The sequence below is a fragment of the Macrotis lagotis genome, chromosome X, assembly GCF_037893015.1.
Source record: "Macrotis lagotis isolate mMagLag1 chromosome X, bilby.v1.9.chrom.fasta, whole genome shotgun sequence".
NCBI classification, from domain to species: Eukaryota; Metazoa; Chordata; class Mammalia; order Peramelemorphia; family Peramelidae; genus Macrotis; species Macrotis lagotis.
The window spans coordinates 250,755,835-250,769,745 of NC_133666.1; the positions used below are offsets into that span (position 1 = coordinate 250,755,835).

Here is a 13,911-nt window from a genome sequence, read left to right on the forward strand (position 1 = left end):
AATGTTGCCACCCAGGAGCTTGGTTCTTGCTGAGTTTCTGGTGCAGACTCAAGTAGACATGTGTTGATTATTTTTATTATCACCATATGTCATGGGATCGTGACGATGTTTGTTCTCTATGGGCCACATAATGTGGTTTCAAGTCCACACTGGCTGGGACCCATACCTGAAGACCTGGCATCTTGCTCTAGAGGATCTGAGGGCTTTATTTAAACTTTGTTACTACCCCAACACCCAGCACAACTCTTTGTACACAGTAGAGTCTTAAAACTTTGTTGAACAAACTTTTTGAGAAAAATAAAAAGTAAGGAACCACCAGGTTGCTCAGTGGATAGAACACTGACCCTGAAGTCAAGAGGACCGGATTTCAAATCCAGCTTCAGACATTTAATAATTACCTTAGATGTATGACCTTGGGAAAGTCACTTAACCACACTGCCTTGTAAAGCCAAAAAAGAAAGAAAAAGAAAAGGTGAACAAATAAGACAAATGACAAAAAAAAATTCCCTTCAAAACTTTCTTAAAGGTCTGCTATGTATAATCTATAGGCTGTGAGACATCTTAATGGATAGAGAACTGCACTTCAAGTCAGAAATGCCTAAGTTCAAATCTCACTTTTTTGTGATACTGCTAACTTTTGACTGCCTCAGCTTCCTTATCTGTAAAATGGAAATAGAATTTACTTCCCAGTGCTGTTGTGAGGATAAAATGCAATAATAAATATAAAACATTTTGCAAACTTTAAAATGCTATATCTATTGGCTATGATTATTGTGCTAGGTGCTGCAAGATAAGAAAAGGGGAGGAAAAATAGGCAAGCATGCTTTGCACTCAAGTTGTTCACAGTCTATTGAGGGAAAGAGTCATGTATATAAACAACTGTCATACAAGTTAAGACAGGGCAAATGAACAGGTAGTTTCAGAAAAAGGAGAATGAGAAATTTGAGGAAGAAAGCTTCACCTGCCCAGAGGGAAAATCAGAAAAGTTTTCACGGAGGAGGCAGCATCTAAACTGGGTTTTGACATCAGGACACTTAGGGATAGTCCATGTCCAGCCTGGGAAAAATTATGCTGCAATTGCACCGAGATGAGAGGAGACAGAACATGTCCAACAAAGAGGAACTCATAGGAATTTTCACATGAACTACAAGAAGAGTAAAGGGGGAAAGAAAATTACAAAAGAAGATCGAAGCTAGTCTGTAGAAAGCATTTTTTACCAGAGTGAGGATTTTATAGTTCATCCTTTAAATCTTAGTATCAAAGATTGAAAGTTGGAAGGGACCTTAGAAGTCAACTTGTCCTTCCCTTAATTTTACAAAGAAGGAAACAGACCAAAAGAGGTAAAATGATTGATCCAAGGTCATCCAGATAGTAAAGGGCAGAGCTGGAGGATACAAACTCAGATTCTCAGCAAGAGAAACCACCAAAGAGTTTTTAATGGTAGACTGACCTGATCAGTTTTGTGCTTTAGAAAGATTACTTTGGGAATGGTGTAGAAGGTAAGATGGACAGAGGAGAGGCTAGAGACATCGAGACCAGTCAATAAATTATTTCTGTTGTCCATAAGATTAAAAAAGGTGAGTATGATCTAGTGTGGTCACAGCATGAATAGAAAGCAGGAAAGAAAGGTAGAATCAATCCACAAGACTTGGCAGCTGATTCAACTTGGAAGGTAAAGGAAAGGAAAGACACCAAAATGTCAGCAACATTTTAAGCCTGGGTGACTGAGAAGATGGTGGTTCTATCTTTGGAACCAGGCAGGTTTGAGGAGTGGAGATAACACTTTCAGTTCTGTATCTGTTGAGTTTGAGGCACCACTAAGACATTCAGGGATAGCAGCCCAGGAGGCAATTGAAAAAATGGAACTGGAGCTTTGGCAAAATTTTGAGATGAAAGTCTGTAAGTCAAAACTGTCAGTCTTATGTGAACTAATACAAAGTGAAGTAAGCAGTACCAAGAAAATAATATACCCAATGGCTATAACTATATAACTGGAAAGGAAAAAAATGCTCAAACTAAAAGCTGAGATTATTATGACCAAGTTTACTATGAAGAACACATGAGAAAATGTACTTTTCTTCCTTTTTTATAGAAATGGCAGATAATGAGTGTGGAACACTGCTTAGAATGTTAGACTTGGCTGAAGTGTTAGTTTTGTGGAATTACCTTTTTTTCTCTTTCCTTTTATTCTTTGTTACAAAGAATGACTCACCAAGTATGAGCAGTGGGAGTACCCAGAAGAAAACAAAAAAGTACAGAAAGGCTCATAAACAAATAGAGCAGTTTTGTTACTACCTTATAAAATGTAATATATGTCTATTTCTTTCAAAACAGACTATACACAAAAAAAGTTCTGTTTCTTATCCAATCCTCTTTTCTGTTCTTTGTCTATTGAAATGTTAAGTTCACAATATAAAAAGAAAATATATTTTTTAAAAGAAAATGAAAATGGGGCGGCTAGGTGGTGCAGTGGATAAAGCACCGGCCCTGGAGTCAGGAGTACCTGGGTTCAAATCCGGTCTCAGACACTTAATAATTACCTAGCTGTGTGGCCTTGGGCAAGCCACTTAACCCCAATTGCCTTGCAAAAAAAACCTTAAAAAAAAAAAAAAGAAAGGTGATATAGAAACAAGATCTATCAAGAAAAATATTAGCAGACTCTATCAGTAAGTGGAAGTTGGCTTAAACTGCTTCATGAAAGAGCAAATTGAAGTATAACCCATATGGATGTGAAATATTGGAATGAGTTATAAAATGATATGGAAAAACAACAGGTACTTAGAAAATACCTCCTAAATGCCTCACACTCTTTGGCAGTTTGGAAGGTATAAAGAAAATAGAAGACTTGGTGCCTTCCCAACTGACAACCTCATTAGATTGAGGGTAGAGAAAGGAGTAGTGAATTTATTTTATTTTTAAATTGTTTTATTAGGATCTTAACAAACATGAATATTCCAATTTTCAAATAACAAAGAAGTAATTCTATATGAAATTATGAATATCTCTTATGTTCAGTTTTTAAGTTCATATTGAGTTTAACATGCTAGTAACAAAGCTGCCCTGTTTGTGTCTCCTGTTTGTTTTCCTCTGTGCATTTTTTCATGTTTCAAATAATTTTATTTATATTATTTATTTCTACATTGCCTGAATGTCCACATTTTTTCATGTTTTGTTAATAATTTATCCTTCCTTTTGGGGGGGGAATCATTTTTCTCACTATATATACCACCGTTTTCATAGAAACCTTCCCTTGTAATAAACCAGAATAGACAAGCAAAAAACAAAATTTCACTGAAAATGTCTGAAATGCATACCTTATTCTCCACCTCAATTCTATCACTTCTCTACCAAGTGGCAGAGGCATGCTTCAGTCTTATAAAATCAAGTAATTTCATTAGACTTAACAGATATTGGCTTGTGGATGGATTTTTCAATTGAGAAAGAGGTGTCCTACTTAAATACAAGAGAATACTCAATGTCTCTGTGATCTTTCCATCTTTGAGTGATGCAGGAATATTCCCCTCGTGTACACTGTCTTGCTTCTCTTTTCAATCATTGTTGTGCTTTGTTCTAGCCATCCTCCGTTATCTAAAGGCTGACGGAAAGATACACCTGGTGGTCTTCAACAACATTCAGCTGGCTGATGGCAAGCGCCACAGGATTCTTCTTCGCCTGAGCAATTTGCAGCGAGGGTCCAGCTCTGTGGAGCTCTACCTGGACTGTAACCAGGTGGACACCATTCAGGATCTCCCCAGGGCATTTTCAGGGCTCTCTCGCAGTTCTGAGCCTATTGAATTGAGGACATTCCAGAGGAAAGCACAGGTAAGAAGAGCAGCCTCTCTTCCTTCAAAAAGTGGATACACGAGTTGAAGCAGCATCCCTGTTTGCCTCAGTGTCCTCATCTATAAAATGAACTGGAGAAATAATTGGCAAACTGCTCCAGTGTCTTTACCAAGAAAATCTCAAATAGGGTCACAAAGAGTTAGACACAACTGAAACAACTGAACAACAACAAGCTAGTCCCCAGCAGGTGCATACCCAACATAGTATCGAAAACTGGAAGGGATCTTAGAGGTCATCTAGACCAATCCTCTTCATTTTACAGATGAAGAAACTGAGACCCAGAGAGATTTGGTGACAATCAAGGTCACACAGGAAATAAATAACAAAATTAGGACTTGAACCCAGATCCTAGGGCTCCAAATGTTTGCATTGTACAATCTTCCTCTCAATCAAAACTCCTTCAACATAGTTATTTAGTTCCTATTGCTCTAATAATAACTAAAGTGTCTAGACTAGTTGTTTTACAACATGCTTTTGGCATTCTTTGCTACAAGACATAACTCCCTGGGTGGGCTTAGGAAAATAGAGTGGGAAATGTAAGTGATGTTATCTCAGATGATTCTTACCAGAGCCTAGCTAGGTAATTTTCCCCATTTTACTGATGAGGAACTGAGACTAAGAGTGATTAAGCAACCAGTTCGGGATCACACATCTAGTGAATGAACCCCAAGTCCTCTAGATGCAGACTCTGCTGCTCCTTACACTACACCATGTTCCCTTCCCCAGGTTCTGGGTATGGACCCTCACTCACTTGGACCCAGCACTCTCTTTTAGCTACAAGTTCAAATCCTTAAAGTCTCATCCTTCACTGGATGGGAAACCTCGAGATTTTTCTCTGGTGTGCCCATCTTCATAGTAGAGACTTACTCTCTAAGACATTTTTCCTACCCACTAGATGAGACTCTAATCACAGCCTGTGTAAAACTCATTGTGGTCATCATTACCAAGCATGGCTTCTCTTTGAATTATGCCAGAAATCAATGACATGAGAGTTTCTCCTGCCAGGACACCTTGGAAGAACTCAAGCTGGTTGTGAAGGGTTCCCTGTTCCAAGTCGCCACCCTCCAAGAATGCTTCCTCCAACAAAGTGACCATGTGCCCTCACCAAGCTCAGGTATGCCAGCCTGGATTGGAAGGCACCCTAGAGGTGGTGTAGTCCAATCACAACTTCACAAAGCAAACTACTCCCTAACCATGACATAGTCAAGAAGTTGTCAAATCTTGCTATTCCTACCTCCAGTCATCTCTTGAATCTGTCCCCTTCTCTCCACTCACAAATAAGGGTTACCTGATCATCTCCCATCTAAGGTTATTACTATACCTTTAAAGCCAATCATTCTGGCTCTCACAGATTGGCCAATGATAGGTCCCAGTCCTAGCCTCACTTACTCATTATTTGCAGAGTGCAAGTAGCAACTGTTTCTGTTCTGACCAGAAACTTTTCCTTCCAGTTTAATTCTTTAATGAAGGCAAACTGGGTCATCTTTTACCTAAATCACTGAACGGGTGATGCCTCAGATAAACTAAGATCTTGCAAAGACCTTCGCTTTAAAAGGCCAATTCTTCCCGCCACATTCTGAGCCATCATCAGTTGTTTTGATCAATGTCTCTCTCGTTACTGGATTCTGATGGCTCTGGAGGAGATAGTGAGTCTGAGGACTTTGTACAACCTTGCCTCAATTAGATGCAATTCTTTTGCAAGTCAAGATATCACCCTCCTGATATCCTTGGTTCTCTTTGAAGAGGAAGGATGGACAAGACACAAACCACAAATTGGACTCAATTAGACTCAAGGATCTCACTATTAAATTGGACTCAAAGCTTTCCATCCTCTGCTCTTACTACAATCATATGTCTTGAATCAAGAAACTCCATTACTCAGTGATTTCCCCTGGTTTCTTATTATCTCAAGTACAAAATATAGACTCCTCTGATTAGCTTTATTGCCCCCCAAACTAGCTTTATAGGATCAATAGGCATATCAATGCATCCCACACTCTTCAATTGACCTTCTCTCTGTACATCATTCACAATAATCCATCTCCTACCTCTGCGCCTTTGCTATAGGCCACCATTCCAAACTACCTTTTGGTAAATTTCTTTGTATTTATTCACTTTATGTTTATGCTGTAAATGTTTCAGATTTCTGCCAGATGTAGTTAGATGTCACACTGGATAGAGCTATGGGTTTAATGACAAGATCCAAATTCAAACTCTGCCTTGGACACTTAATAATGTGACTCTGAGTAAGATACTTAACTTCTTTTTTTTTAAATGAGGTTATTTTATTTATTTGTTTGTTTGTTTGTTTAGGTTTTTGCAAGGCAAATGGGGTTAAGTGGCTTGCCCAAAACCACACAGCTAGGTAATTATTAAGTGTCTGAGATCGGATTCAAACTCAGGTACTCCTGACTCCAGGGCCAATGCTCTATCCACTGTACCACCTAGCTGCACCCAAGATACTTAACTTCTAACCTCTCTACCTCAAATACAATTTCCCCAAATTTAACAGGGGTAATAATAACCCCTCAGGATTGTTTTGAGGATCATATTTATATTTTTGTACTTTATTACATATGAGATAATATTTATATAAGGATTCTATTTTCTATATTATATTATATATGAGATAATATTTATGTAGAGCTTAACACAATCTGCAACATAGTAGGCACTTAGTAAATGCTTATTTCCTTCTTTCTAAAAATAGTTTTAACTTAGATATTTTAAAAATTAACAGAATGTTATTTTCTCTCCTTCTCCCTACCCATTAAAAAAATCCTTGTAACAAAGTTGCATAGCTACAAAAAATAAATTTGCTAATTATTCATATCTGGAAAATGAGTTTCATTCTGTACCCTCAGTCTAGGATGTATAAAGCATGCTACACTGATACTTTGGATGGTCATTTCATTAATCAGAGTTCTTACAACTTTAACAGTTGTTTGTTTATATAATGATGTTATTTTACAAATTGTTCCCTTGGTTTTGCTCATTTTATTCTTCATTAATTTATACAATTCTTCAGAATGATTTGTTTTTAAAATATTGATGTTATTTAAAATATAAATTGTTTTCATTCTACTTGCTTCACTCTGTCAATTCATATAAATTTTCCAAGGCTATTTGTAAATCTTTTTTTTTTCATCTTACCTACACTACAATGGTATTCCCTAATACTCATATACCACAATTTGTTTGGCGGCCCTTTAATTTCTGTTCTTTGCAATTGTATTCCCAGCACCTATCAATATGCCTGAAATATAATAGGTATATAATCAATGCTTGTTAATTGATTACATTCTTACAATAATATCTGAAGATGGAATGCAGGAACCCAGTGGGATCAATGTAGGTGATTCCATTTTTGTTGTGACCAGGGTTGAGTGTGATAGTCCAAAGTAATGATTTAGAATTATGAATATTATTGTTTCATTTCTGTAACTTGGATGAATCTTATACAAACTCATTTTTCCTCATCCAGTTCCATTATTACTATTGACCCTATTATCCTTTTCATTACAATTGCCTAAGCAAATCAGAAAATTGTCATCGATCTAGTTCAGAGGCCCTGTGTATTTTAATATTTGGTCTTTGCTATTTTTTGAGGGAGTTCTCCAGTTTAGGTCAAGCCTGTAGGCACTGAAAGATCATAACAACTAGGTGTTACTGTGAATAGTGCACAGACCCTGGAGTCAGAAGGACCTGAGTTCAAATCTAGCCTCAGACACTTGATACTTATTGGTTGTGTGACCTTGGGCAAGTCATTTAACCCCAATTGCCTTGCCAAAAAAAACCCAGATATGTAAAATGACCATTCTTAATATGGCTTGTTGGTTTTTCATGTTGGTATTCCAGCAGGAGATGTAAACTGGCAAATCCTGAACCAGATGACACAACTCAACAAGATTCTGGGAGAAGTCAAAGACCTCCTGAGACAACAGGTATAGTATGGGCTATTGAGCATGATGCACTCCCAATAGCATTAGGGAATTCTTTGTGTTCATCAGAGACGGTGGTAGCACATTGTTGCCCAGACTAGAAGATGTCCCCTTAAAGTTCTATCATTGGGGGTTCTATGATAACTAAATGATATTTTGGACAAATCACTAGACTAGAAGTCAGAGAATTGATTCAAATTCTGCCTTAAATACTGACTGTGTGGACCTTGGGGAAATCACTTAACCTCTTTATGCCTCAGTTTACTCATCTGTAAAATGAAGGAGTTGGACTCAATGGCCTCTAAGATCTCTGCCATATCTAAATCTACAACCCTTTGAAATGGTTCCTGAAGTTGGGGAACAACACCAGACATAGGAAGACAAATCTCCATCAGTTCCAAGAGTCTTTGCTAACACCACCCCCAAGATTCTTCACCCAGGACTGCATGTATCATAATGCTTTTCAATCATCTTTCTATTTCTAAAGGTCAAAGAAACCTCTTTTTTGAGAAACACCATTGCTGAATGTCATGCATGTGGTAAGTTCTTTTCTCATAATTGACTAATTTAATAAGATAAATAAGTTGCATCCTATGACCCAATTAGTGAAAATGTTTGCAGAATTTAGAGTCTTCATTGATTTGAAGCTCCAGGACTTGGCATATATCATCCAAAAGAAGAGTTAATTGAGAGGAAAATTCTATTTTGTGAGTAGAATAAAATTCTTCATTATCCAAAAGAATGAGGGATGATTTTGCTTGTAAAATTGTAAATGGGGTAGCTGGGTGAATTGGTTCAAGTACTCAGGAAGACTTAATAACTGTCTGATCCTTGGCAAATCACTTAACCCCATTACCCCAAAACAAAACAACAACAACAAAAACACAGAAAATAGTGTGGGGTAGTGGAGAAAAGGCCAACCTTGGAGTCATTTTCTTCTACAGGTGTGCTAGAAGTTTTCATCTAAGTCATTTTGCCTTTCTTGGGTAACAGTGATGCCCTTGGTTATCCTTGCTCTTATTGCATAGTCAGCCCACCTCCTTTGCCAGTCTTGAATTTCTTGAATAATATTTCTTAAACCAGAAAGGTAACTTGGTGTAGTGGGATAGAGAGACAGTCTCAGAGTCAGTAAGACTCTTGAGTTTGGGTTTAAATATCAGTTTTGTTATTTGTTGACTGTATGATCCTGGGCAAGTCATTTAACTTTTAAATGTTCCCAGATAATTCTTTAAGACTATGACTTTAAATGAATTTTGGGATTAAAAAGTCCTCTGGAAAAGCTGAATTTGGTTTTGCATTTCATTAAAACATTCATATAAGGCATATTGCAGCATCTGTGATATCCCAAAATTCTTTTGCAAATATACTGATACCAAGAATAAGGTAACAGAGTGTTAATTTGCATCAGTAGAACTTTCTTCTCAGTTGCTATGCCAGAGGTTTCAAACATGGGGTAGGGGGAGAAGGGCAACATTGCCAACCACAACACTCCTAAGTGCAGCCAACCAAGATTAAAATGTAATTTGTAAATAATTAATGAAATAACCAAAATACAATGGAAATAGATAATGTTAATATGTGGTTTTCTGAATCACTTTATGCCAAAGATGGTTTAGAGATTTAGAGACCCCCTATCCACCTGAGTTTGACTCAATGAAATCCCAGGATCAGTTCTAAAACCAATTCTTTATTTCACTTCTTGCAACAAAGTCATCACTGGAAATATATTGCAAATTATTTATGCCCCTTATGTCGCTTTCCATTGCCCCCTGGGTCAGCCACAAAGCCACGATCCTTTGCAGACTGAAATTTTCCAAGACTGACAACCATCACTGGAATGTGGATTGGTTGGATAGGGAACAGCTCTGAATTATTTTTTACTTTTTTTTCAGGTCCCCTCAGTGTCCAGGCTCCAACTCCAAATACCCTTCCAACTCCAGCAGTCCTGATTCGCAGGTGTGACTCTAGCCCCTGTTTCCGAGGAGTCAGGTGCACTGACACCAGAGATGGATTTCAGTGTGGTCCCTGCCCAGAGGGATACACAGGAAATGGGATTACCTGCTCTGACATTGATGAGGTGAAGAACAGATTGCAATACGTTTACTGTCATCTTATCATCTATCTCTCAGACCTCCATATATACATATGTATATATATATATATATATATATATATATATAATTTATATGTATGTATATATATTTATTTATATATCAAGTCAAGTCAAGTCTATTAAGTGCCCATTATTTGCCAGATAAAATGCTAAGAACTGAGGATACAAAGAAAAGCAAAAAAACAGCCCCTGATAATGACAAGTTATGGTAAAAGAAGGTATATTGACAGAGGAAGTAGTTAATTAGCCCCTTCACTAGACTGCACAAAAGCTACTTCCATCCCCAGGGATGGAAGGATCTCTGGAAACTATTAGGGATACTGGTCAGTATAATAAAGGGAAGATTAAAACCAGTGGGAAATTTTGCATTATTTTGTATTAATAAGAAAGGAGTAGAACTGGTCATAGAGAGACACAGCCTTATATCCATATTTATAATATAGTACATCTGTACATATCATATAATATATAAATACATATATATAATATATACACATATATATGTAATATGGAGAAGCCTGAATTAGATTGGCATCCCTGCTTTCCATCACAAGTACTAACATAATATATATTTGCTTTCTCTTGTAATAGTCATTTCTCCTTTTTTTCCCACAATCCTATTCAATTGCCCTCATTTCCCCCATTTATAGGAAGGAGGGAGGAGGAAGAGGGGTAGTGTTGTAAGGGTTCCCTCTCGGTGTTATCTGCACAGTCCCTATTGAGAGAGTAGAAAATACTACATACGTCCACAACTCACAGTAGGAGGCAATGAGCCCAGACCCTATCCAGGTCATATTCCTCAGGGAATAACTTGTTTGTGTGGTCCTCAAAAATTACCAACACTAGAGTAGGTTAGTTTTATTGAGTGACAGCTATGATCTCAGTTTTGAAAGCTAGTATTAGCCTACCAGATAGAATTCAAATCTTACATTGACTAGCTGTGTGACCCTGGCCAAATCACATAATTTCTGTGTACCTCAGTTTCCTCATCTACAAAATGGGGATAACAATAATACCTACTTTCCATAGTGTTTAAAAAGATCAAATAAGAAAATATATGTAGGGGGCAGCTAGGTGGCATAGTGGATAAAGCACCGACCCTGGAGTCAGGAGTACCTGGGTTCAAATCCGGTCTAAAGACACTTAATAATTACCTAGCTGTGTGGCCTTGGGCAAGCCACTTAACCCCATTTGCCTTGCAAAAAACCTAAATATATATATATATATATATATATATATATATAATACATATATATGTATATATATATATTATATATATGTATATATATGTAAAGCAATTTGTAAACCTTAAAGCACCAGTTATTATTATTATTATTATTATTATTATTATTATGAGTTTGCAGAGAGGCCATGAGGGAAGATGAAGTTTCAGGGTGACCAATCTCACTCCAACTGAAAAATATAATAAATACTCCCTGAGTAATAGAAAGATAAAACATATTTCATCTCTCCCACCTCACCCCATCTCCAAAAATTAAGATCTTAAGATAGTATCTAATAATCTTCCATTTTAATAGATATTTACACACAATTTTATAGAACTACCAAAACCAGATTTTTTTTCTTTATTCTTTGAGTTGGCTTTTTACCCTACTTGAAAGGGCAAGAAGCACTTGGGGTTTTAATATTAATTGAAGCAGTAATAAAAAGTAGCATCATTCTGATCCCTGTGCCCATTGACTCACTATAACATGAGCCATGTTAACCAGATGGAGGGACCAGGTCTGACTCTGGAAGTTTTTGTCTCCATTCTATCTCCACAATGTAACTGTACTTTTAAGTCAGAAAACTGACTAGTTTTCTCACCTTGTGGTGAGTTTGAGAACAAACATTTAGCCAGTTCCCTTGACCACTCCCAGAGTGCACAAATTCCTCAGCTCAAGGCCAGTTATTTTGAAACTATTTTTTGTCCATTCCCCTCCACAGAGTTGTCACAAGATTAGTTCTTTCTACCCCTTAAAGCATTGTATAAATGGTATTATTATTATTATTATTATTATTATTATTATTATTATTATACCACAGGCACAATTTATATGGAGTAAAGGAATTTAAATGAAAATATGTATAACATGATTGAACAAGATTACTTGGCATCCTAAGGGTGGAGGGAAGAGAAGTGTAGGAGGGAGAAAACTTCACAAAAATGAATATTGAAAATTATCTTTACAAACAATTAGAAATTTTAATTAATTAATTTATAAGGAATGGGATTGGGGCAGTTAGGTGGCACAGTGGATAGAGCACCGGCCCTGGAATCAGGAGTACCTACCTGAGTTCAAATCCAACCTCAGACACTTAATAATTACCTAGCTGTGTGGCCTTGGGCAAGCCACTTAACCCCATTGCCTTGCAAAAAAGGTAAAAAAAAAAAATAGGGGATTCAACAGATCTGAAATAAGTAGAACCCCTAAATCTAGGCCATCCCTTCTTTCAACACTCTCCACCCTCCCATCTTTCAAGGCCCAATACAAACCTATCCTTTCGGTAATGCCTTTGCTGATCCCTTTCCCAGTGGAGGTGATTCCTCTGTTCTACAAACTTTTATAGAATTCATTCACATTTCTCTTCTGCTCTGGTTTCTTTTTACAGTTATTTCCTTTTCTTGCCTACTTGACTGGCAGCTTCTTGTGTCAGTAAAGATACTGAGGGCAAGAACAGTATCTTTAAGCTTTGTTTCTCCTCTAGTACCTAGGAGAAGACTCTATGGTCTTTAATGATAAATGATAGTCTGAATGTTGATTTCTCTCTATCCTTTCCCAGCATACATTCCTTCCTTCCTTCTTTTGATAAGATTTATTACTCCATCCTAAGCATGGTATCTAGGTATTGGAAAAGAGAGAAAAATAACTGGGATGTGATTGTTCATTTGGGAAGAGTTCCAGATTTCAATGAGAGCACCCCATTTGACTAAATATTTTGAACCTTTTCTTTCATGCTAGTGCACCTTCCACCCCTGCTTCCGTGGAGTACGTTGCTTGAATCTGACTCCAGGTTTCAGATGTGATACCTGCCCAGTTGGCTTCACAGGACCAATGGTGCAGGGAGTGGGAGTCACCTTCGCCAAGACACATAAGCAAGTGAGTTATGACTCCAAAGATGAGTTCCTTTTCTTTTGTATTTCTCCCTTCTCACTTAGTAAAAATTGGAATAAATCTTGCTCTTTCGTGTCTCTTTCAAAAAATTATTAATTTGACCTGCCTGGGTGATTATCATATGGTGAAGATAAGTAATGCCCACCAGGCCACATCTGTACTATTCTTTACTCCTCTCTGATTCATAGATTTCTAGGAGGGAGGGTGGGAGGGAAGAAGGCTGAGAGCAACTGTTCAGTGATGGCAATCTAGTGTTGCCAAGTTTGAGGAATGAGTTGAGTCTCACTAGGTTTACACTACTAAAACATTTTAATATTCAGACCCATTGGGCATCAAAGGGGAAAAATGTAAGCAACAGAAGAACTTTAAAAGGGAAGATAAACTTGTATTTATGTACTGTTTATTGCAGCTAGGGAGGATGTATAAGAAGGAAAAGAATAGCCCTATCCTCTTCAATAGCATTTACAAGCCACAAACTGCAGTAAATTCTATGACATTCTCTGCTTGTTTCCAAATATACAGAATATCCAGGTCATTATTAAACTGACTGACTGTGAAACTTTGGGAGGGATGTTTTCAGCATTTTTAGATGGTTGATCTCCTCAGATAGGTTTTTTACTACCCTAGGGAAATCATTAGGTATGAAGCAGAGTAGGAAGCATCATTATTTCTTAGTTATCCCATTCCTCATTTCCAGTGGGGGCCGTTTGTTAGACCATAGAAGAGAAGTAAATATCGGGAGAGGGAGCAGAGAGAGGCAGAAGGCAATAAGGCTGAATTACAGTCATCAGATGGATGAGTGAGTGATGGTGAGAAGCTTATCTTTGCCTCCACTGAGGACAAAACAAATAAAATGGGCTTAAATTGCTGTGAGATGTGTCTGAGTCTAGCCATCAGA

General features: G+C 37.4%; 1 protein-coding gene across 1 annotated transcript in view; it reads left to right on the top strand.

Annotated features, from left to right (window-relative positions):
* The window catches only part of THBS4 (thrombospondin 4), a 57,075-nt gene that overhangs the window by 15,347 nt on the left and 27,817 nt on the right, over positions 1-13,911 (top strand). Inside the window, exons 3-8 of the mRNA XM_074200104.1 lie at positions 3,575-3,822; positions 4,849-4,957; positions 7,702-7,787; positions 8,272-8,323; positions 9,677-9,861; positions 12,861-12,998. Of these exons, the coding sequence (XP_074056205.1) occupies positions 3,575-3,822; positions 4,849-4,957; positions 7,702-7,787; positions 8,272-8,323; positions 9,677-9,861; positions 12,861-12,998 (818 nt within the window). The remainder of the gene's footprint in view (positions 1-3,574; positions 3,823-4,848; positions 4,958-7,701; positions 7,788-8,271; positions 8,324-9,676; positions 9,862-12,860; positions 12,999-13,911) is intronic.